This window comes from Oncorhynchus nerka, linkage group LG4 (genome assembly GCF_034236695.1).
Source record: "Oncorhynchus nerka isolate Pitt River linkage group LG4, Oner_Uvic_2.0, whole genome shotgun sequence".
Lineage (NCBI taxonomy): Eukaryota > Metazoa > Chordata > Actinopteri > Salmoniformes > Salmonidae > Oncorhynchus > Oncorhynchus nerka.
The window spans coordinates 13437329-13465281 of record NC_088399.1 but is presented as its reverse complement, the minus strand read 5'-3'; the positions used below and the strand labels follow the sequence as shown (position 1 = coordinate 13465281).

At 37.8% G+C, this 27953-nt stretch overlaps 1 protein-coding gene and 1 long non-coding RNA gene across 3 annotated transcripts in view; both read left to right on the top strand.

The window, feature by feature from the left end:
* Nucleotides 1-11905, top strand: part of LOC115118351 (ras-related protein Rab-3C-like) — a 60832-nt gene extending 48927 nt beyond the window's left edge. The window contains exons 4-5 of the mRNA XM_029646950.2: nucleotides 6969-7093; nucleotides 8113-11905. Of these exons, the coding sequence (XP_029502810.1) occupies nucleotides 6969-7093; nucleotides 8113-8303 (316 nt within the window). The 3' untranslated portion in view covers nucleotides 8304-11905. The remainder of the gene's footprint in view (nucleotides 1-6968; nucleotides 7094-8112) is intronic.
* A 498-nt stretch (nucleotides 11906-12403) lies between these two features.
* LOC115118352 (uncharacterized) lies at nucleotides 12404-16807 on the top strand. 2 transcript variants are annotated; one of them, XR_003861828.2, is made up of 7 exons: nucleotides 12404-12901; nucleotides 15148-15209; nucleotides 15386-15487; nucleotides 15578-15689; nucleotides 16062-16099; nucleotides 16289-16470; nucleotides 16615-16807. It is a non-coding gene; the product is annotated as an uncharacterized LOC115118352 (long non-coding RNA). The 2 variants fall into 2 exon arrangements; XR_003861827.2 differs by lacking the exon at nucleotides 12404-12901 and having other exon boundaries at nucleotides 13007-15209.
* The last annotated feature ends 11146 nt before the right edge of the window (nucleotides 16808-27953 follow it).

The window sequence follows — 27953 nt, the reverse complement described above, 5'->3', positions numbered from 1 at the left end:
GACACAACTATACCAAAAACGATGAAAGTTTATGTATTCAAATCTTAAATATTGGTGTTTCACAAGGTGTTCGTTATTGTAAATTGCCGTTGACTTGCATTGTTGACTTGCGCTGGGTTTGTGCCACACTTGCTAAAAAGTTTAGAAACACTGTCCAAGTAAACAAAACCAAACAATGGATTGCTGCTGGAATTTTGGATAATGGTAATTGGCCAGACAAATGACTGCAGTCTCTGCAATAACTGTTGGAATAGCAAAAAACTCAAACAAAATAAATAAATAAAAATGTACACACATTTTCTCCTCTCCTGGCTACATGTGTTACATGTGCTTTTGCTGCATTGTTGGGTGGTGTTGTCTAGGCAACCGAAACTTGTTTGCTCCAATATCTTGCTTGTTTCAGCAAGGAGTGACAAACTTTCATCACGTTAAGAGTCCATGTTAACTAAAAAACTAACTCAACCCCAGCGGTTCGTTGCACCGTGACGGGCTTCATCCATTACCGTTGGTTACTTGGTTATACTGTGCAAGCCCTAATGGATAGGTGAAATATTGTGGAAATTCTAACTGACCGTTAGTTTCATGTATTGGTTCACTCAGGAAAGGAGACAAAGAGAGTAAATGACATAAGTATTGGGATTGGGGAAGACTCCTTGGCATTTCTAAAACCATTGAAGAGAATGCTGCTATTTGAAGACTTTCTGATATAAATGCTAAAGTCTCCTTCGCGTCAATGAACTCATGGCTTAACTGTGAGAAAAGCTCCACACAGTTTACAGAGTTGTTTTTTTAATAATCCAAATACATGGCAACAAACACTTTTTAGAGTGCTAAATAAGGAATAGTGTTCTTCTGTTCCCCCAAAAATATCTATATTTGCACACAGTGCAACACTATAGCAATGCAATCCATCATAATCGCATTGACCCAATGGACTCAGCGAAAAAAAATAACTATGAGTTTCTAGTAATGAATAATTGGGTGAAACAACAGACTTGTTCAGTCCTATGATTAAGTCCCAAATGGCACCCCAATCCTTATGTAGTTGCCTACCTTTGACCAGAGCCCTTAGGCCAAAGGAAGTGCACTATATTTGGAATATGGTACCATCAGGGACAGAATCTATGAACCAAGAGAAAGGGAAGAGCGTTGAGTATTGATTCAGTCCAATTATGAGTTTCATAACAAGAAATGTAAATGCTGAGTCATCTTTTTCTCTCTTCAACACACAACCTCTTCCCCTCCTTCCTCTCTCATTTCTCTGTCTGTCAGTCTTAATATGAACCCACACTGTGGATGGTTTCTCTACCTCCACCCACTTCTCTCCCTCTCCATCTATTACCTTTTTGCTCTCCGTCCTTCTCTGTCTCTCTCGCTCATCCCAACCTAACACACTTCCCCTCCCTCTCTTTCACCCCCTCCCTCTCTTTCGCCCCCTCTCTCTATCCCTTCCTCTCTCTATCACTACCTCTCTTTCGCTATCCCTCCCTCTCTCTATCCCTCCCTCTCTCCCTATTCATTGCCCTGTCTACTGGTTTCTCATTCTAACATAGCACAGTGTATATAATATGAACATGTGTCCTGATTATTACCACAATATATTTTGATTCCTACCCCCATGTATCCGGATTCTTACCCCATGTATCCTGATTCTTACCCCATGTATCCTGTTTCCTACCCCATGTATCCTGACCCCTACTCCATGTATCCTGCTTCCTACCCCATGTATCCTGATTACTACCCCCATGTATCCTGATTCTTACCCCATGTATCCTGATTCCTACCCCATTTATCCTTCTTCCTACCCCATGTATCCTGATTACTACCCCCATGTATCCTGAATCTTACCCCATGTATCCTGATTACTACCCCCATGTATCCTGACCCCTACTCCATGTATCCTGATTACTACCCCCATGTATCCTGACCCCTACTCCATGTATCCGGATTCCTACCCCCATGTATCCTGATTCCTACCCAAAAATTCTACCCCCATGTATCTTCATTCCTACCCCCATGTATCCTGAATACTACCCCCATGTATCCATATTCCGACCCCCATGTATCCTGACCCCTACTCCATGTATCTGGATTCCTACCCCCATGTATCCTGAATCCTACCCGCATGTATCCTGCTTCCTACCCCCATGTATCCTGACCCCTACTCCATGTATCTGGATTCCTACCCCCATGTATCCTGCTTCCTACCCCCATGTATCCTGCTTCCTACCCCATGTATCCTGATTCCTACCCCCATGTATCCTGAATCCTACCCCCATGTATCCTGCTTCCTACCCCCATGTATCCTGCTTCCTACCCCCATGCATCCTGCTTCCTACCCCATGTATCCTGCTTCCTACCCCATGTATCCTGCTTCCTACCCCCATGTATCCTGCTTCCTACCCCCATGTATTCTGCTTCCTACCCCCATGTATCCTGCTTCCTAACCCCATGTATCCTGCTTCCTACACTCAAATATCCTGCTTCCTACCCCCATGTATCCTGCTTCCTACCCCCATGTATCCTGCTTCCTACCCCCATGTATCCTGATTCCTACCCCCATGTATCCTGAATCCTACCCCCATGTATCCTGCCTCCTACCCCCATGTATCCTGCTTCCTACCCCCATGTATCCTGAATCCTACCCGCATGTATCCTGCTTCCTACCCCCATGTATCCTGCTTCCTACCCCCATGCATCCTGCTTCCTACCCGCATGTATCCTGCTTCTTACCCCCATGTATCCTGCTTCCTACCCGCATGTATCCTGCTTCCTACCCCCATGTATCCTGCTTCCTACCCCATGTATCCTGCTTCCTACCCCCATGCATCCTGCTTCCTACCCGCATGTATCCTGCTTCTTACCCCCATGTATCCTGCTTCCTACCCGCATGTATCCTGCTTCCTACCCCCATGTATCCTGCTTCCTACCCCCATGTATCCTGCTTCCTACCCCCATGTATCCTGAATCCTCCCTACCCCCATGTATCCTGATTCCTACCCCCATGTATCGTCATTCCTACCCACATGTATCTTGATTCCTACCCCCATGTATCCTGCCTCCTACCCCCATGTATCCTGCTTCCTACCCCCATGTATCCTGAATCCTACCCCCATGTATCCTGCTTCCTACCCCCATGTATCCTGATTACTACCCCATGTATCGTCATTCCTACCCCCATGTATCTTGATTCCTACCCCCATGTATCCTGCTTCCTACCCCCATGTATCCTGCTTCCTACCCCCATGTATCCTGCTTCCTACCCCCATATATCTTGATTCCTACCCCTATGTATCTTGAATCCTACCCCCATGTATCCTGCTTCCTACCCCATGTATCCTGCTTCCTACACTCATATATCCTGATTCCTACTCCGATGTATCCTGAATCCTACCCCCATGTATCTTCATTCCTACCCCCATGTATCCTGAATCCTACCCCCATGTATCCTGATTCCTACCCCCATGTATCCTGAATCCTACCCCCATGTATCCTGCTTCCTACACTCATATATCCTGATTCCTACTCCGATGTATCCTGCTTCCTACCCCCATGTATCCTGATATCTACTCTCATGTATCTTGATTCCTACACTCATATATCCTGATTCCTACTCCATGTATCCTGATTCCTATCCCCATGTATCCTGAATCCTACCCCCATGTATCCTGATTCCTACTCCCATGTCTCTTGATTCCTACCCCCATGTATCTTGATTCCCCCCCTATCTCTAACCCTGCTTTTCTATCTCCATCCTTGCTCTCTCTCTCTCTCTCTCTCTCTGGGCAGACAGCATTTGCTCTGTGTTGTTTATGTTGTGTACAGTTGGGGCTGGTATTGCTCTTCACCCTCACGCCCACAATAGTACCCTACCATATTCCTCTCTCCGGCAGCCACGATGTTGCCATGGCTCCAGGTTACAAAATGCTCTGTAATACGTTTTAATAATATATATAATATGTATTTATTTTGAATATAATACCGTGTTTATTTATCAGAGTACAGCGCTGTGACTTCCAAGGTATCTTTGAAGCACCTTTTAAATGATTCAGTTATGTCGCTGGTGCATTTTTAAAATCAAGACTTTCAGGTAATTAAACCCTCAAGGGTTCTGTATAAAATGTTTTACGTGAGGTTTATGTCCCTTATTGGGCTTGAGGGACCAGTAGCACAGATATCAAAACATTTTAATCAAAGAATGTTTCAATTTGAGATTCTTCAAAATAGTCACCCTTTGCCTGATGACAGCTTTGCACACTCTTGGCATTCTCTCAACCAGCTTCATGAGGAATGCTTTTCCAAGAGTCTTGAATGAGTTCCCACATATGCTGAGCACTTGTTGGCTGCTTTTCCTTCACTCTGCGGTACAACTCATCCCAACCCATCTCAATTGGGTTGAGGTCGGATGATTGTGGAGGTCAGGTCATATAATGAAGCACTCCATCACTCTCCTTCTTGGTCAAATAGCCCTTACACCTTCTGGAGGTGCGTTGGGTCATTGTCCTGTTGAAAAATACATGATAGTCCCACTAAGTGCAAACCAGATGGGATGGCGTATCGCTGCAGAATGCTGTGGTAGCGATGCTGGTTAACTGTGCCCTGAATTCTAAATAAATCACTGACAGTGTCACCAGCAAAGCACCTCCACACCATCTCACCTCCATGCTTCACGTTGGGAATCATACATGCGTAGATCATCCGTTCATCTACTCTGTGTCTCACAAAGACATGGCGGTTGGAACCAAAAATCTCAAAATCGTACTCATCAGACCGAAGGACAGATTTCCATCGGTCTCATGTTCATTGCTTGTGTCCATTAGTAGTGGTTTCTTTGCAGCAATTTGACCAGGCGTGATTCACGCAGTCTCCTCTGAACAGTTGATGTTGAGATGTGTCTCTGTGAAGCATTTGGGCTGCAATAACTCTAATGAGTTTATCCTCTGCAGCAGAGGTAACTCTGGATCTTCCTTTCCTGTGGCGGTCCTCAGGAGAGCTAGTTTCATCATAGTGCTTGATGGATTTTGCCACTGCACTTGAAAAACTTTCAACGTTTTTGAAATGTTCTGGATTGAAATAATGATGGACTGTCATTTCTCTTTGCTTATTTGAGCTGTTCTTTCCATAATATGTAGTTGGTCTTTTACCAAATAGGGCTATCTTCTGTATACCACCCCTACCTTATCACAACACAACTGATTGGCTCAAATGCATTAAGAAGGAAATAAATTCCATAAATGAACTTTTAACAAGGTATACCTGTTAATTGAAATGCATTCCAGGTGACTACCACATGAAGCTGGTTGAGAGAATGCCAAGAGTGTGCTATCATCAAGTCAAAGAATCTAAAATGTATTTTGATTTGAAGAACATAAAATGTATTTAGATTAGTTTAACACTTTTTTGGTTACTACATGATACCATATGTGTTATTTCATAGTATTGACATCTTCACTATTATTCTACAATGTAGAAAATAGTAAAAATAAAGAAAAACCCTTGAATGAGTAGGTGTGTCAAAACGTTTGACTGGTACTATATATATACATGCATTCTGAAAGTGTTACGAACCCTTCAGATTTTCCACATTTTGTTACATTACAGCCTTATTCTAAAATTGATTAAATACATGTTTTTCCTCATCAACCTACACACAATACCCCATAATGACAAAGTGGAAACGGGTTATTTGAGATGTTTCTACAACTTGATTGGAGTCTACCTGTGGTAAATTAAATGGATTGGACATGATTTGGAAAGGCACACATCTGTCTATATAAGGAACCACAGTTGACTCTACAGAGCAAAACCCAAGCCATGAGATCGAAGGAATTGTCCGTAGAGCTCCGAGACAGGATTATGTCGAGGCACAGATCTGGGGAAGGGTACCAAAACATTTCTGCAGCATTGAAGGTCCCGTAGTTTGGAACCACCAAGACTCTACCTAGACCTGGCCACCCGGCCAAACTTAGCAAGAACACAATGGTCACTCTGACAGAGTTCCTCTGTGGAGATGGGAGAACCTTCCAAAAGGACAACCATCTCTGCAGCACTCCACTAATCAGGCCTTTATGGTAGAGTGGCCAGACGGAAGCCACTCCTCAGTAAAAGGCACATGACAGACCGCTTGGAGTTTGCCAAAGGTCATCTAAAGGACTCTCAGACCATGAGAAACAAGATTCTCTGATGTGATTAAACCAACATTGACCTCTTTGGCCTGAATGCCAAGCATCACTTCTGGAGGAAACCAGGCACTGCTCATCACCTTGCCAATCACATCCCTACGGTGAAGCATAGTGGTGGCAGCATCATGCTGCGGGGATGTTTTTCAGCGGCAGGGACTGAGAGACTTGTCAAGATTGAGGGAAAGATGAATGGAGCAAAGTACAGAGAGAACTTTGAAAACCTGTTCCAGAGTGCTCAGGACCTCAGACTGGGGCGAAGGTTCACCTTCCAACAGAACAATGACCCTAAGCACACAGCCACAACGCAGGAGTGGTTTCACAACAAGTCTCTGAATGTCCTTGAGTGGCCCAGCCAGAGCCTGGACTTGACCCGGATCGAACATCTCTGGAGAGACCTGAAAATAGCTGTGCAGCGACACTCCCCATCCAACCGGACAGAGCTTGAGAGGATCTGCAGAGAAGAAAGGGAGAAACTACCCAAATACAGGTGTGCCAAGCTTGTAGCGTCATACCCAAGAAGACTCGAGGCTGTAATCGCTGCCAAAGGTGCTTCAACAAAGTACTGAGTAAAGGGTCTGAATACTTGTGTAAATGTGAAATATCAGTTGTTTTTTTTATACATTTGCAAAAATGACAAAAATCGGTGTTTACTTTGTCATTGTGGGGTATTGTGTGTAGATTGATGAGGGACAAAATTATTTAATCCATGCCATTTTGGGAATTTGGGAAATGTATGGGAATTTTGGAGATTCAGTTATTGAATGTCTCTGTCCTGTGCCATCACAGGTCCACCCAGATTAAGACGTACTCATGGGACAACGCCCAGGTAATCCTGGCGGGGAACAAGGCTGACATGGAGGAGGAGAGAGTGGTGTCAGTGGATAGTGGTCGAATGCTGGCCGAACAGCTTGGTGAGTGGACAACTTCGCTGTCAATCATATCCTCCTCAAATCAGTACTCTCAGAAAGGGACACACCCTGGCTGGAGAAATAGGTTTGACTCAAATATTTTGGGTAAGTGTCATGTTGATATCAGTGGATGATTTATTAGAATGTCCAAGCTGGCATGTCTAATTTTGTAGAAATGTAAGATTCAGTCTGCATCAATTTAATGTAGTATTTGATGGTAAACTTTTAATGATAACATTACAAACTTTTTACTGGGTTATTTGAGAAGGGTCCAAAAAAGTAATCTGAGTGCAAAAAAAGTCATCAGGAAGGTCCAAAAACCGAATCAGGAATTTCAAAAAAGGGATCTAGTACACATCCCAAAACCTAGTCCGGAAGTCTAAGGAAGTTATCCCGGGGTTCGAGGAAGTAATCTGGGGTACTCCACCACATTTCCTGGTGGTGCAATTCCATAAAATGTTTCACATTTATTGAAAACAGTAACTCCCCTTAATGTACTCTGAGCATTTCATTACTTAAGGACCAAGATTTTCTTTTCAAAATATCTTCTGAATTTTCCTAATTGTATTGTTGTTAATGGTTTTCATCAAACAGCGACGATAGGTTCAATATACTGTAGGTCACGCAAAAGTGTATGTGGTGTTTAGTTTTTATGATGCAGAATGATAATGGGTTTATGAGACAGCCTGAGCACACCTCTGCCATGTATTATTAATTAGAGCCTTCACTAGGCTCCTCTATTGCTCGGTCATAATTAAACACTTCTAATTGGCTGACACCAACACACTCCAGAACAGCGCCGCACTCAGCCTCTTTTTATTGGTGGAAAGAGCACAGAAGGGTAAGAAATCTGTGAAGCAATATAATAATACATATCTAAATATTTTCGAAAAAGGTCACTGAATATACACACACACACACACAAAGATGCACGCACACAAAGACGCACGCAGAGACAGAGACACACGCAGAGAAAAAACCCTGATATCTCCCTTCTCTGCCTGACCCTTTCTATCTCTTAGGGTTTGAGTTCTTCGAGACGAGTGCCAAGGACAATGTCAACGTAAAACAAACATTTGAGCGTCTCGTCGACCTCATCTGCGACAAGATGTCCGACAGTTTAGAGACTGACCCGTCTGTCACCACAGGAACGTCCAATGCTAGGCTAACTGACAACCCTCCTCCCTTGCAGCAGCCCAACTGCGGTTGTTAACCAGGAAAATGACAACAATCTAAGACGTATGAGATTGCCAAAATATTGTATTATCCCTTAGGTAGATAATACCTTAAATTGTATTATTCTTCATATCTGACTTCTGATGTGCCTAGTACATTTTTTCAGATTTTTTTTATGTTTCAAATTGTCTGACACATATGTTGTACGTTCACAAAACTGAAAAATAGACATGTACAGTAATGCCATGTCAGTATGCGATGACCATGAGTCACTAATGTCACGTCAGTCGGTACATTTATCTATTTATTTATATAAAACAGAAATACAGGATCTTCTATATACTATATTAACCAGAGAAAATAGTGTGTTGTTTATGGAATGCTCTGTCAATGACATGATGATCTGTGTATGGTTAAGTTGCCAGTTCCCTCTTGCATATCCTGTATTTCCTCCCTCCCACTATTTCTGCTGTGTGTGTGTGTGCGTGTCACTTTTAAGCATTGAACATTACCATAAAAAAGTATTACCTACCTTACGAAAGTGATGCCTTTCAGTTAGTTGTTTGTATATTGTTTCATATTTTTTCCATCGCCACACTAGATGTGAAACCCATGTGATTATCTGTGGTTAGAATGGACCAATGTGATTATCTGAGGTTAGAATGAACCAATGTGATTATCTGTGGTTAGAATTGACCAATGTGATTATCTGAGGTTAGAATGGACCAATGTGATTATCTGAGGTTAGAATGGACCAATGTGATTATCTGTGGTTAGAATGGACCAATGTGACTATCCGAGGTTAGAATGAACCAATGTGATTATCTGTGGTTAGAATGGACCAATGTGACTATCCGAGGTTAGAATGAACCAATGTGATTATCTGTGGTTAGAACCAATGTGATTATCTGTGGTTAGAACCAATGTATTTATCTGTGGTTAGACAGATGCATGGCTTTATTCTCAGGATATTAATAAAGTAGTTTGTTCAGTGACTGTGGATTAGCTGCCATAGTATAACAGTTGTCTAATACTAACATGTACTATATTGTAGGATAGGTAGGTAGTCATGATAATAATGCCAGTGTGGTATTTAACAGTTTACTTTATTAAATAAGTGGTACATTTAATGTGGCTGTAAAGTGGTATGATTACTAACCCGATGACTGTTGTTTGAAAACAGTATGCATCTGTGAGTGCAGAGAACAGTTTCTGATGTGTTTCTCAATGTTATATCTATGTACAAGCAATGGTCTGTGCAATACTGCCAACTGGTCAGTCATCTGGAGTAACTAAGACCTAATCATTTCTGCAGTGCGGAATCCATTGTAGGTCATCCTCAGTTGTCAGCCGTACGTTTCAGTCTGGGTTTACGGATGTCCTCAAATGGGTTCCGTACTGCAGTGCTAGGTCCAGTGCTGCGACTGTTAATGAAATGGTCCTAAATTAACAGCAGAAAGCTCATAATAATGCCAGTTCCTGGAACAATACAGATTGAGAGACATTGTGAGACGTACAGAGAACCCAAGGAGAGGTCCCAGACAACTATTTCAGGGATGTGAGTCACGGCATCAATATTTCAAAAGTCTGACCTGACTTGACTACAGGATTATGAATAAGGAGCCACTTCCATAATTCATACCATCTCATTCTCTGGACTTCACCTCAAATACTTTTTATTAGAGACACTCCTTATTCACCATTCATTTACTGTACTTGCAGTAATGTTTTACTTCTGTTTTCGACTCTGTTACTTTTCTATTGTTATAGAAAAGTTCCCTTGAAGAAACCAGAGACAGTTATCCTAAATGGACCCCTACGTGCCAATGTGCTATAAAACAAATAGAAAGGAAGCTGTTTTTAGGTGTTGTGAGATTATTTTGTGAAAAAGGGTATGTTACTATTAGCTAGACCAAGTGTCATGCCAAATAGTGTCTTGTAGAAAATGCTGCAATCGATTGTTGCACTTGTGAAAACGAACTGCCTCTGAATCGTTGCATTTTCAGTAGCAAACTATTTTTAGCAGCACACTTGCATGAAATTGTGCAAGATCTATTTCTATATATCTATATCGGTATACTTATTGTATTGTATTTGTGCACCTTCAGGTCTCGTCTTGAGGTGCAATGGGCCAATAAGTGCAATATTTTAAAAGCCTGTTTCTCTGTGAATAGCCATCAGTCTGTGCCATGCATAACTGTTAGGATTGAATTCCTTTTTACGAGTGGTGTGAGTAGGGGTTCAATGGCCAGGGGCGTAGTGGAAAGTCTCCTACTTTTGTAGCAGAAAACGTAAGACGAGTCCTAATAGTGGAACAAGAGAAAGCAAGTTCCGATGTCTTCCCAACTGAACCCCAGTGGGCATGATTGTGACGTGTGATAGTGAGAAAATGCAGCCTGTCAGAAAGCCAAGTCATTTTCTCACAATGTCAACACTGTTATCTAAAGACGGGAAACCTCTCTAGATGGTTCCGCTGCCAAGACAGTTGTCGACAAAGTGGTAGAGAGAATGCTGTACGTGTGAATGAGAGAGAATTCTATGTGTGATTGGCTGCCTCCCCTTGTACATTCATCCACCTCCTTGATGAAATATATACTATTTGTTGTTTTATAGACTTCAGCATGTGTACAGCTTTATATTGTGTTTTCTGGTGCAGTAACAACAGCCCTCTTCGTATGCGGGAAGATATTGAAGTGTTGTCTGTTCAGCTTCTGTGAAACATTGAGACAGAGATGAAGCCTTACTACGGTATATGCAGTATAGACAGAAACAAGACAAACTGGTTAATAACAGATCACTTTAGCCTTTGTTATTGAATAAGTCATAAACGGCATTGTCATTCCATTCATAACACACACAAAAAGAGAAACAGCGTACTTCTCTGTATACCAGGGGCTCTAATGATAACACACTGATGATCAAATGTTGACCCCTCTTAGGTTAATTGGCACTCTACTATGTACAGTACGGTGTCCTTGACAGCAGGTCACTTTCCCTTCACCTTTTTGAAACAATTGTTTGTAGTGCGCTGCTCCTCGGTCTGGCATTTTCTGCTTTGTGAACGTGGAGAAGCCAGTTCAGAGATCCTAGCCTGCCCTATTCTGCCGTCGCATCTGTTCAAGTGTAACGCCAGCTGCTCACCTCACCAATATTCTCTGGGACCTTTCCTCCATGTAGCCTAACACAATTAGAATTCAAGCGGTGAACAAACCCTCAAAAGCCTCTCACTAATTCACCATACAACTGCTAAATGTCGTTTTCTCCTGCTGTTCTTTCACACGTTCTCAACATGTCTGTACTGTAGCTGGGAGTGTTTGAATCGGACTCTTCGGCTGTAGAGACACACTGGTAGTAATAAAACGTGTCAATGGCGTGTCTGGTAAAAAAAACAAGTCAAGCGGTTTCTTTGAATTCTTGATTTGTATAATAGCTATCCTATAACAGAAAATGTTTGCTGTATCTCTTTTGAGTCTTCAGATGGACCTAAACTGATAATACATCATTGTACTATTATAGTGACCTACAGTATTCTATTTTCCTTGTATGAACTACATGAGCTGGATATTTACTTTTATGTGTATGTGACATGATGTATTACACAGGTGTTTTCAAGATGACAATAAAAATATACAAATTGTATTCTTGTGTATTTTTTTTGGGGGGGGGGGGGGGGGGGGCAGTTTGTTACAATTTCAATGGTTTCAAGATTGGGGGAAATAAAAATGTATGGCAGGTACCCAGATGGTTTCTTTGTCTCGCTGGCACTGTAAGTCTGCCATCTGCTGGAGAAAGAAGTAAGAAAGCAATGTACCTACACAATATTCTTACTATATTCTTGCCAATTAAGTTTCATAGTTATTAGACCATTTTAATTGGTAATGAAGGTAATGAAGTCCTTACAATTTCAGCCTTTGCCCTTCTTGTAATCATATTACTACGTACTATTGTCATCTGAGTTAAAGGTATCTGTTATTTTTCATGGTCATATTTTGTTGAGTCAGCATTGCCAAAGAACGCCCTATTGAATACCACATCACAGTCCTAATACCCATCAAATCTAGTGGTAAAACCCGGAAATGGTTCAAATCGTTTTTTTCACCATTGATTTTTGCGTCAGGGATTTTAGACCTTCATATAAGGCCTGTGTTTTGTGTAGGCTTACCCTGGCGTGACGTTTTGATAACCACGCAAATCTCTCTCGGACAAGGAACTTTCGCCTGTAATTACCCCCCCAAAAACGAAATGCTAATTAGACGCTAATGTGGCTATCATACAGAACTACACATTTTGTGGCAAGCATTGACGTCATTCCTCAAGGCACATTTCTATGCAAACTCATCTCAAGTAGATATTATAGTCTTAGTTTCTTTTGTAAATAATTGAGTGTATTTCTCGTGCGTGTTCTTTAAAAAAAACATTTTTCAAATGACATAGCTAACTACTTTAGCATGTTTTAATTACTTGAATATTGGCCTTTGTAGCGAATCAGCTAACCTTAGTACTCCGTCGATCAGAAGCAAGGATGGTTCTGTACTACAGTAAATACCCGTTTGTAACCACTACTCTAAGTACACATGCATTTGATTGTTTTCCGACCTCTGTAAGCGAGAGGCATCACTGGAGCCGTGTGATAAGGTAAGCCCTGTTTGCGAGCTGCTAACAAGCAATGTTGGTTAGGTCAAAGACCTGTGGTTAGCTAGGTGCATATGGAAATGTGCTAGATAGCCGCCGTCTGAAGTTAGGTGTACAACGCACGTGGCAAACTAGCCTGACACAGCAGTGAAATTGTACCTTAACAAACATCGCATGTCACAGATTTAAGACCTGAATGTAGAAATCGTGGTCTGCTGGCCAGTGCCCAAAATATTTAAATGACATCCCTGCATATCATTCCCTTTCAGATGATCCCCCTATCACTGTTGGCCATCCTCAGTGGCCTTACGGATGAGAGTTTTAACTTTCCTGTTGAGAATTATAAGTACAGTCATATAGCTCATCTCAATACTTCACCTTTTCAGGATAAGGGCATCCTAGACTGTCCTGATCATCTAGTTGAGCATCCCAGATAATTCCTCCATCACAGCAGAAATGTGTCTCCGGAGGGGATGACTGCCGTTTTACAGGCTCCTAACCAACTGCTTTTTTTTGTGCTTTTTTTTCCGAAACTTATTTTTTTTAATTATGTTGTACATAATGTTGCTGCTACCGTCTTTTATGTCTGAAAAAAGCAGCGGTTACTCTCCTCGAACTGGACAAAGATGTTTTTCTTTAAGAAGTTAGACACGAAGGAAATACTGCTTTCTCGAGACCCGGTCCAAATCCCTGTCATTTGCGTGAAGAAAAGATGGAGAAAAATGCAGCGGAGGTCGGGCGAGTGAGTAAACCTCCACTACCATCCATACAATTGGCCAACCTGCAATCATTTGAAAATAAAATTGAAGATCTACAATTAAGGCTATCCTACCAACGTGACATTGAACTGTAATATGTTATGTTTCACTGAGTCGTGGCTGAACGATGACACATAATATAGAGCTGGCTGGGTTTTCCATGCATCGGCAGGACAGGGAAACTACGTCTGGTAAGATGAGGGGGTTTCTGTCTATTTGTCAATAACAGCTGGTGCGTGATGTCTAATATTAAAGAAGTATCGAGGTATTGCTCGCCTGAGTACCTCATGATAAGCTGTGCAGGCCACACTATCTGCCAAGAGTTCTCATCTATATTATTCGTAGCAGTCTATTTACCACCACAAACCGATGCTGTCACTAAGAGCTCACTCAGCAAGCTGTATAAGGCCATAGGCAAACAAGAAAATGTTCATCCAGAAGTGGCACTCCTAGTGGCCGGGGACTTTAATACAGGCAAACTTAAATCCGTTTACCTCATTTCTACCAGCATGTAGAAATGTGCAACCAGAGGAAAAATATCTCAAGACAACCTTTATGCCACACACAGAGACGCATATAAAGGTCTCCCTCGCCCTCCATTTGGTAAATCTGACTATAATTCTATCCTCCTGAAGTACCAGTGACTCGCTCAATACATCACCAACAAACTATCATGGTCCAAACACACCAAGACAGTTGTAAAGAGGGCACAACAGCAGACTGAAAGGTTTTGGCATGGGTTCTTAGATCCTCAGTTATACAGCTGCACCATCGAGAGCATCCTGACCGGTTGCATCACCGGCTGGTATGGCAACTGCTCGGCATCTGACCATAAGGCGCTACAGAGGGTAGTGCGTACGGCCCAGTACATCATTGGGGCCAAGCTTCCTGCCATACATGACCTATATACTAAACGGTGTCAGAGGAAGACTCAAAAAAATTGTCAAAGACTCCAGTCACCCAAGTCATAGACTGTTCTCTCTGCTACCGCACTGCAAGCGGTACGGGGGCGCCAAGTCTAGGACCAAAATGCTCCTTAACAGCTTCTACCTCCAAGCCATAAGACTGCTGAACAATTCATCAAATGGTCACCCGAACTATTTACATTGACACCCCCCCCCGCCCCCTTTGTTTTTATACTGCTGTTTATTATCTAAAAATAGTTATTTTACCTACATGTACAAATTACCTCTACTAACCTGTTCCCCCACACATTGACTCGGTACCGGTACCCCCTGTATATATCCTCGCTATTGTTATTTTATTGTGTTACATTTTATATTTATTTAATTTGAGATGTCCCATCCACATAGTAAGATTTTAGATGTGCAGATAAACCAATTCCAGTCTATTTTACCATTACTTTCATCAAGTCTGTGGGTTATGGTATTGTAATGTAAATGTTACTGTTTTAGTAATCAACTTAGCTAGCTAGTAAAAGTACCTTTTTTTTGTGTGTGTCTTTTGAAATGGGCGGACCGGAAACCTCAGTGACGACACTCTGGTCTGTAGCTGCCATTTTCCGTTGGAAAAGAGAAATGGTACCAGAAAAGGTAGGTCATCCATCGTGACAGAAGAGGAAGATCCAGACTGTTGATTGGGAAACAAACAATGAGGCATGAGGATTAGGTGTTGAGTTTGATAAATATTGTGTTTTCTGTCCAGATAAAGATGGTAATGCAGCATTACAAAAGACCTACCACTCACCAAATGTCTCTTTGTTGTCCAGTCCAACAGGAGTGCATCCCTCAGACTGTATGATTCATGGACATCCTGTGTCAGTGTGATCGGCTTGTGGAGACTACAGCTGATCGAGCCTATGAACGGACAGGTCAGTAACTCATCAAATATGATGGAATATTGTGTAAAACATTTCATTTGTAGATACATTACTTTATGTCCCCTTTTCCCAATGTTTTAGACACGAGGTGTGACATGCTGAAACCTCAGGCTCACCCCACAAGAAGCAGTAAATGATCAACGCCACCCTCAACAAGGAGATCTGCTGGAAGTGATTTACTCTCACTCTGGGGGTAAGACATCATTTCAACATCACAGATATACATTCCCACTGTACCCATGATATAATGCCATGTGAATTGTGTTGTACTACTGAATGAAACTGAGGAGGTGCACTCAGACCATTCTGTGTCAGTGTGATCAGGTCGCAGTTGTAAATGAGAACTTGTTCTCAACTGGCCTACCTGGTTAAATAAAGGTGAAATATATATACATTTTTAAAGACCAGCCTTTGTAAATGAACTTACGTTAACTACATTACTTCAGTTGGCTGCTTTGACCAAAACATGAATGTAATATATTGAATGTAATATTGTCCTATAATATAATTATAGGAGCCTGTTGTTTTTGTGTGATCTTTATTCATTGTTCACTTGTGTTTCAAGAATGTCAGGTACAGACATGGAAATGGAGCCTTTAGCAAGTAAGGAGTGAGAAATAATTTGAACATCATAGATATAAATTCCCACTGTGCCCATGATAAAGTTAACCACATTACTTTAGTTGGCTGCTTTGAGCAACACTAATATGTAATATAACCTATTCTGGGACCCTAGAGTGTGTGTATGAACTATGTGGAATATTTTAGGACCGTTGTCTTCCCTGAAAACAGGTACTGACAGGAGGGGCAATATGAATCTGTCAGAGGTTGTCACGATGGGTGGTGAAGGAGGCTTGGTGCTCCACACAACGAAGAAGCAGTGTCCCTTCCAGTGATTATGGAGCTGACCTTGGACCTGGTGCCAGTAAGGATGGTCTTCACGGAAATCCTTCGACTTCACTGCCTCTTCAATGGTAAGGTCCCTTGCACCACTGCAGACAATCTGGTGAGGATCCCAGACCCCGTGACCCAAAGCCCTGACTCCTGCATCTCCATCCCTGTAGCCATTTTGTATGTCTTGATGCCCTCCTCTTTGTTATCTGTGCCCCACTTTACAGACATGACCCCATCTAACGACTGATCCGAGGACCCTTTTTAGTAGCAATGGAGGACAGGTGCAGTTTTTCCATAAACTTTGAATTGATAAATTGGGATTTTATTGCTTAAGATATCAATCATATAGTGGGAAGGATTCTATAAATTTAGACTGTGAATGCATGTACCACTGAATAAACAAATACTGTGCCACATGATTGGTTTCAAATTCATCTCCAGTGATCATAAGGTAAAATAGTTCTAAAACAACTGTACATCTGGGGCGGCAGGGTAGCCTAGTGGTTAGAGCGTTGGACTAGTAACCGGAAGGTTGCAAGTTCAAACCCCCGAGCTGACAAGGTACAAATCTGTCGTTCTGTCCCTAAACAGGCAGTTAACCCATTGTTCCTAGGCTGTCATTGAAAATAATAATTTGTTCTTAACTGACTTGCCTAGTTAAAGGTAAAATAAAAAATAAATACATTTAGCCTTTAATTGCAATCCCCTTATCCAAACAGATTACTCTTTTATCAAGCTCTTATCAGTAGCTATAATCAATGTGTAAATTACAGTGCTGTTATCGGAAAAATATATAATTTTTTCCACTTGGAAAAGACCGGTTCACTCAACCTAATTTCCTCCAAGTAAAAGGTGGTGTAATTATTAGGGAATTAAGGGCTCTATTCAATCCGTATTGCGGAAGTTCAGCATTACAGCGTGATTGAAATTTAAAGGCAATGTTCCCACGTTAATGGAGACTGCATTCCAATCACTGGCCACTTTATGAATGGATCACTAGTCACTTTAAACAATTCTGCTTTAAATAATGCCACTTTAATAATGTTTACATATCTTACATTACTCATATCAAATTACTTTATAGATATTAACTGCACTGTAGGAACTAGAAGCACAAGCATTTTAACCATGTGGGGCGGCAGCGTAGCCTAGTGGTTAGAGCGTTGGACTAGTAACCGGAAACCCCCGAGCTGACAAGGTACAAATCTGTCGTTCTGCCCCTGAACAGGCAGGTAACCCACTGTTCCTAGGCCGTCATTGAAAATAAGAATGTGTTCTTAACTGACTTGCCTGGTTAAATAAAGGTAAAATAAATTTAAAAAAAAAATGTGTATGTGACCAATAACATTTGATTAGCATTCACAGTAAATGCTGTATGTGTTGGCTAAAACAGAAAGGATCTTTACATTTCTATAGCTCAATCTGTAGCTCTAAATCAAGGTCCCATTATGTGTATCTGTAGACACACCTCTGCCACACCTCTCTTTCTGTTTTCTCCACCCAAAACAAATAGCTGGCTGGTGTGGCGGATGAATCAGAATTAGTTGGGTAACATAGATAATTAAGAAGTTTGTCTCTCCTCATTTTAGAGTAAAGAAATGGACCACCACACTGTCACACGTTTCCTCATGCTTAAGTTTATTAAGGTCAGAATGAGCACAGAGAGAAAAGTCTGTGAAAAAGGAATGAAGTTCCATCTACATGTGTATCTCGGGGGACACCGGCTATTTCCGCCACACCCGTTGCTGACAGGTGTATAAAATCGAGCACACAGCCATGCAATCTCCATAGACAAATGTTGGCAGTAGAATGGCCTTACTGGAGAGCTCAGTGACTTTCAACGTGACACGTTCCATAGGATGCCACCTTTCCAACAAGTCATATTTCTGTTCTACCATTAAAAAATGTTATACATTACAACCTACCATTATACAAGATGTTATACAACTACTGTTATACACAATTTTATACAGCCTACCATTGTACAATATATTATACAACCTACCATTGTACAATATATTATACAACCTACCATTATACAAGATGATATACATTACAACCTACCACTATTCAAGATGCTATACATCCCACCATTGAACACGATGCTATACAACCTACCATTAAATCAAATCAAATCAAATTTATTTATATAGCCCTTCGTACATCGGCTGATATCTCAAAGTGCTGTACAGAAACCCAGCCTAAAACCCCAAACAGCAAACAATGCAGGTGTAAAAGCACGGTGGCTAGGAAAAACTCCCTAGAAAGGCCAAAACCTAGGAAGAAACCTAGAGAGGAACCAGGCTATGTGGGGTGGCCAGTCCTCTTCTGGCTGTGCCGGGTAGAGATTATAACAGAACATGACCAAGATGTTCAAATGTTCATAAATGACCAGCATGGTCGAATAATAATAAGGCAGAACAGTTGAAACTGGAGCAGCAGCACAGTCAGGTGGACTGGGGACAGCAAGGAGTCATCATGTCAGGTAGTCCTGGGGCACGGTCCTAGGGCTCAGGTCCTCCGAGAGAGAGAAAGAAAGAGAGAATTAGAGAGAGCATATGTGGGGTGGCCAGTCCTCTTCTGGCTGTGCCGGGTGGAGATTATAACAGAACGTGGCCAAGATGTTCAAATGTTCATAAATGACCAGCATGGTTGAATAATAGTAAGGCAGAACAGTTGAAACTGGAGCAGCAGCATGGCCAGGTGGACTGGGGACAGCAAGGAGTCATCATGTCAGGTAGTCCTGGGACATGGTCCTAGGGCCCAGGCCAGTTGAAACTGGAGCAGCAGCATGGCCAGGTGGACTGGGGACAGCAAGGAGTCATCATGTCAGGTAGTCCTGGGGCATGGTCCTAGGGCTCAGGTCCTCCGAGAGAGAGAAAGAAAGAGAGAAGGAGAGAATTAGAGAACGCACACTTAGATTCACACAGGACACCGAATAGGACAGGAGAAGTACTCCAGATATAACAAACTGACCCTAGCCCCCCGACACATAAACTAATGCAGCATAAATACTGGAGGCTGAGACAAGATGTTATACAATACAACCTGCCGTTATACAATACAACCTTCCATTATACAAGATGTTATACATTACAACCTTCCATTATACACGATGCTATACAACCTACCATTATACAAGATGTTATACAACTTACCATAATACAAGATGTTAACATTACAACCTACCACTATTCAAGATGCTATACGTCCCACCATTGTACAAGATGCTATACCACCTACATTATACAATATGTTAAACATTACAACCTACCAATATACAAGATGTATACAACCTACCATTATACAAGATGCTATACAACCTACCATTACACAGATGCTATACATTACAACCTACCATTATACAATATGTTATACAACCTTCCATTATACATGATGTTATACAACCTACCATTATACAAGATGCTATACACTACAACCTACCATAATACAATATGTTAAACATTACAACCTACCATTATACAATATGTTTAACATTACAACCTACCAATATAGAAGATTTTATACAACCTACCATTATACAAGATGTTATACAACCTACCATTATACAATATGTTATACATTACAACCTTCCATTATACAAGATGTTATACATTACAACCTTCCATTATACAAGATGTTATACAACCTTCCATTATACAAGATGTTATACATTACAACCTTCCATTATACAAGATGTTATACATTACAACCTACCATTATACAAGATGTTATACATTACAACCTTCCATTATACAAGATGTTATTCATTACAACCTTCCATTATACAAGATGTTATACATTACAACCTACCATTATACAAGATGTTATACATTACAACCTTCCATTATACAAGATGTTATACATTACAACCTTCCATTATACAAGATGTTATACATTACAACCTTCCATTATACAAGATGTTATACAACCTTCCATTATACAAGATGTTATTCATTACAACCTTCCATTATACAAGATGTTATACATTACAACCTTCCATTATACAAGATGTTATACATTACAACCTTCCATTATACAAGATGTTATACAACCTACCATTATACAAGATGTTATACATTACAACCTACCATTATACAAGATGTTATACATTACAACCTACCATTATACAAGATGTTATACATTACAACCTTCCATTATACAAGATGTTATACATTACAACCTTCCATTATACAAGATGTTATACATTACAACCTTCCATTATACAAGATGTTATACATTACAACCTACCATTATACAAGATGTTATATATTACAACCTTCCATTATACAAGATGTTATACATTACAACCTTCCATTATACAAGATGTTATACATTACAACCTTCCATTATACAAGATGTTATACAACCTACCATTATACAAGATGTTATACATTACAACCTTCCATTATACAAGATGTTATACATTACAACCTTCCATTATACAAGATGTTATACATTACAACCTTCCATTATACAAGATGTTATACATTACAACCTACCATTATAAAATATGTAATACAGTACAACCTTCCATTATACAAGATGTTATACATTACAACCTTCCATTATACAAGATGTTATACATTACAACCTTCCATTATACAATATGTTATACATTACAACCTTCCATTATACAAGATGTTATACATTACAACCTTCCATTATACAAGATGTTATACAACCTACCATTATACAAGATGTTATACATTACAACCTTCCATTATACAATATGTTATACATTACAACCTTCCATTATACAAGATGTTATACATTACAACCTTCCATTATACAAGATGTTATACAACCTACCATTATACAAGATGTTATACATTACAACCTTCCATTATACAAGATGTTATACATTACAACCTTCCATTATACAAGATGTTATACATTACAACCTTCCATTATACAAGATGTTATACATTACAACCTTCCATTATACAAGATGTTATTCATTACAACCTTCCATTATACAATATGTTATACATTACAACCTTCCATTATACAAGATGTTATACATTACAACCTTCCATTATACAAGATGTTATACATTACAACCTTCCATTATACAAGATGTTATTCATTACAACCTTCCATTATACAAGATGTTATACATTACAACCTTCCATTATACAAGATGTTATACAACCTACCATTATACAAGATGTTATACATTACAACCTACCATTATACAAGATGTTATACATTACAACCTTCCATTATACAATATGTTATACATTACAACCTTCCATTATACAAGATGTTATACATTACAACCTTCCATTATACAAGATGTTATACATTACAACCTACCATTATACAAGATGTTATACATTACAACCTTCCATTATACAAGATGTTATACATTACAACCTTCCATTATACAAGATGTTATACATTACAACCTTCCATTATACAAGATGTTATACAACCTACCATTATACAAGATGTTAAACATTACAACCTTCCATTATACAAGATGTTATACATTACAACCTTCCATTATACAAGATGTTATACATTACAACCTTCCATTATACAATATGTTATACATTACAACCTACCATTATAAAATATGTAATACAGTACAACCTTCCATTATACAAGATGTTATACATTACAACCTTCCATTATACAAGATGTTATACATTACAACCTTCCATTATACAAGATGTTATACATTACAACCTTCCATTATACAAGATGTTATACATTACAACCTTCCATTATACAAGATGTTATACATTACAACCTTCCATTATACAAGATGTTATTCATTACAACCTTCCATTATACAAGATGTTATACATTACAACCTTCCATTATACAAGATGTTATACATTACAACCTTCCATTATACAAGATGTTATACATTACAACCTTCCATTATACAAGATGTTATTCATTACAACCTTCCATTATACAAGATGTTATACATTACAACCTTCCATTATACAAGATGTTATACAACCTACCATTATACAAGATGTTATACATTACAACCTACCATTATACAAGATGTTATACATTACAACCTTCCATTATACAATATGTTATACATTACAACCTTCCATTATACAAGATGTTATACATTACAACCTTCCATTATACAAGATGTTATACATTACAACCTACCATTATACAAGATGTTATACATTACAACCTTCCATTATACAAGATGTTATACATTACAACCTTCCATTATACAAGATGTTATACATTACAACCTTCCATTATACAAGATGTTATACATTACAACCTTCCATTATACAAGATGTTATACATTACAACCTTCCATTATACAAGATGTTATACATTACAACCTTCCATTATACAAGATGTTATTCATTACAACCTTCCATTATACAAGATGTTATACATTACAACCTTCCATTATACAAGATGTTATACAACCTACCATTATACAAGATGTTATACATTACAACCTACCATTATACAAGATGTTATACATTACAACCTTCCATTATACAATATGTTATACATTACAACCTTCCATTATACAAGATGTTATACATTACAACCTTCCATTATACAAGATGTTATACATTACAACCTACCATTATACAAGATGTTATACATTACAACCTTCCATTATACAAGATGTTATACATTACAACCTTCCATTATACAAGATGTTATACATTACAACCTTCCATTATACAAGATGTTATACAACCTACCATTATACAAGATGTTAAACATTACAACCTTCCATTATACAAGATGTTATACATTACAACCTTCCATTATACAAGATGTTATACATTACAACCTTCCATTATACAATATGTTATACATTACAACCTACCATTATAAAATATGTAATACAGTACAACCTTCCATTATACAAGATGTTATACATTACAACCTTCCATTATACAAGATGTTATACATTACAACCTTCCATTATACAAGATGTTATACATTACAACCTTCCATTATACAAGATGTTATACATTACAACCTTCCATTATACAAGATGTTATACATTACAACCTTCCATTATACAAGATGTTATACATTACAACCTTCCATTATACAAGATGTTATTCATTACAACCTTCCATTATACAAGATGTTATACATTACAACCTTCCATTATACAAGATGTTATACATTACAACCTTCCATTATACAAGATGTTATACATTACGTTATACATTACAACCTTCCATTATACAAGATGTTATACATTACAACCTTCCATTATACAAGATGTTATACAACCTACCATTATACAAGATGTTATACATTACAACCTTCCATTATACAAGATGTTATACATTACAACCTTCCATTATACAAGATGTTATACATTACAACCTTCCATTATACAAGATGTTATACATTACAACCTTCCATTATACAAGATGTTATACATTACAACCTTCCATTATACAAGATGTTATACATTACAACCTTCCATTATACAAGATGTTATACATTACAACCTTCCATTATACAAGATGTTATACATTACAACCTTCCATTATACAAGATGTTATACAACCTTCCATTATACAAGATGTTAAACATTACAACCTTCCATTATACAAGATGTTATTCCATTACAACCTTCCATTATACAAGATGTTATACATTACAACCTTCCATTATACAATATGTTATACATTACAACCTTCCATTATAAAATATGTCCATTATACAAGATGTTACAACCTTCCATTATACAAGATGTTATACATTACAACCTTCCATTATACAAGATGTTATACATTACAACCTTCCATTATACAAGATGTTATACATTACAACCTTCCATTATACAAGATGTTATACATTACAACCTTCCATTATACAAGATGTTATACATTACAACCTTCCATTATACAAGATGTTATACATTACAACCTTCCATTATACAAGATGTTATTCATTACAACCTTCCATTATACAAGATGTTATACATTACAACCTTCCATTATACAAGATGTTATACATTACAACCTTCCATTATACAAGATGTTATACAACCTTCCATTATACAAGATGTTATACATTACAACCTACCATTATACAAGATGTTATACATTACAACCTTCCATTATACAAGATGTTATACATTACAACCTTCCATTATACAAGATGTTATACATTACAACCTTCCATTATACAAGATGTTATACATTACAACCTTCCATTATACAAGATGTTATACATTACAACCTTCCATTATACAAGATGTTATACATTACAACCTTCCATTATACAAGATGTTATACATTACAACCTTCCATTATACAAGATGTTATTCATTACAACCTTCCATTATACAAGATGTTATACATTACAACCTTCCATTATACAAGATGTTATACATTACAACCTTCCATTATACAAGATGTTATACAACCTACCATTATACAAGATGTTATACATTACAACCTACCATTATACAAGATGTTATACATTACAACCTTCCATTATACAAGATGTTATACATTACAACCTTCCATTATACAAGATGTTATACATTACAACCTTCCATTATACAAGATGTTATACATTACAACCTTCCATTATACAAGATGTTATACATTACAACCTTCCATTATACAAGATGTTATACATTACAACCTTCCATTATACAAGATGTTATTCCATTATACAAGACCTTCCATTATACAAGATGTTATACATTACAACCTTCCATTATACAAGATGTTATACAACCTACCATTATACAAGATGTTATACATTACAACCTACCATTATACAAGATGTTATACATTACAACCTTCCATTATACAATATGTTATACATTACAACCTTCCATTATACAAGATGTTATACATTACAACCTTCCATTATACAAGATGTTATACATTACAACCTACCATTATACAAGATGTTATACATTACAACCTTCCATTATACAAGATGTTATACATTACAACCTTCCATTATACAAGATGTTATACATTACAACCTTCCATTATACAAGATGTTATACAACTTTCCATTATACAAGATGTTATACATTACAACCTTCCATTATACAAGATGTTATACATTACAACCTTCCATTATACAATATGTTATACATTACAACCTACCATTATACAAAATATGTCCATTATACAGTACAACCTTCCATTATACAAGATGTTATACATTACAACCTTCCATTATACAAGATGTTATACAAGATTACAACCTTCCATTATACAAGATGTTATACATTACAACCTTCCATTATACAAGATGTTATACATTACAACCTTCCATTATACAAGATGTTATACATTACAACCTTCCATTATACAAGATGTTATACATTACAACCTTCCATTATACAAGATGTTATTCATTACAACCTTCCATTATACAAGATGTTATACATTACAACCTTCCATTATACAAGATGTTATACATTACAACCTTCCATTATACAAGATGTTTATACAACCTACCATTATACAAGATGTTATACATTACAACCTTCCATTATACAAGATGTTATACATTACAACCTTCCATTATACAAGATGTTATACATTACAACCTTCCATTATACAAGATGTTATACATTACAACCTACCATTATACAAGATGTTATACATTACAACCTTCCATTATACAAGATGTTATACATTACAACCTTCCATTATACAAGATGTTATACATTACAACCTTCCATTATACAAGATGTTATACAAGACCTTCCATTATACAAGATGTTATACATTATTATACAAGATGTTATACATTACAAGATGTTATACATTACAACCTTCCATTATACAAGATGTTATACATTACAACCTTCCATTATACAAGATGTTATACATTACAACCTTCCATTATACAAGATGTTATACATTACAACCTTCCATTATACAAGATGTTATACATTACAACCTTCCATTATAAAAGATGTTATACATTACAACCTTCCATTATACAAGATGTTATACATTACAACCTTCCATTATACAAGATGTTATACATTACAACCTTCCATTATACAATATGTTATACATTACAACCTTCCATTATACAAGATGTTATACATTACAACCTTCCATTATACAAGATGTTATACATTACAACCTACCATTATACAAGATGTTATACATTACAACCTTCCATTATACAAGATGTTATACATTACAACCTTCCATTATACAAGATGTTATACATTACAACCTTCCATTATACAAGATGTTATACAACCTACCATTATACAAGATGTTATACATTACAACCTTCCATTATACAAGATGTTATACATTACAACCTTCCATTATACAAGATGTTATACAGTACAACCTTCCATTATACAAGATGTTATACATTACGTTATACATTACAACCTTCCATTATACAAGATGTTATACATTACAACCTTCCATTATACAAGATGTTATACATTACAACCTTCCATTATACAAGATGTTATACATTACAACCTTCCATTATACAAGATGTTATACATTACAACCTTCCCTACCTTCCATTATACAAGATGTTATACATTACAACCTTCCATTATACAAGATGTTATACATTACAACCTTCCATTATACAAGATGTTATACATTACAACCTTCCATTATACAAGATGTTATACATTACAACCTTCCATTATACAAGATGTTATACATTACAACCTTCCATTATACAAGATGTTATACATTACAACCTTCCATTATACAAGATGTTATACATTACAACCTTCCATTATACAAGATGTTATACAACCTACCATTATACAACCTACCATTATACAAGATGTTATACATTACAACCTTCCATTATACAAGATGTTATACATTACAACCTTCCATTATACAAGATGTTATACATTACAACCTTCCATTATACAAGATGTTATACATTACAACCTTCCATTATACAAGATGTTATACATTACAACCTTCCATTATACAAGATGTTATACATTACAACCTTCCATTATACAAGATGTTATACATTACAACCTTCCATTATACAAGATGTTATACATTACAACCTTCCATTATACAAGATGTTATACAACCTACCATTATACAAGATGTTATACATTACAACCTACCATTATACAAGATGTTATACATTACAACCTTCCATTATACAAGATGTTATACATTACAACCTTCCATTATACAAGATGTTATACATTACAACCTTCCATTATACAAGATGTTATACATTACAACCTACCATTATACAAGATGTTATACATTACAACCTTCCATTATACAAGATGTTATACATTACAACCTTCCATTATACAAGATGTTATACATTACAACCTTCCATTATACAAGATGTTATACAACCTTCCATTATACAAGATGTTATACATTACAACCTTCCATTATACAAGATGTTATACATTACAACCTTCCATTATACAAGATGTTATACATTACAACCTTCCATTATACAAGATGTTATACATTACAACCTTCCATTATAAAATATACAACCTTCCATTATACAAGATGTTATACAACCTTCCATTATACAAGATGTTATACATTACAACCTTCCATTATACAAGATGTTA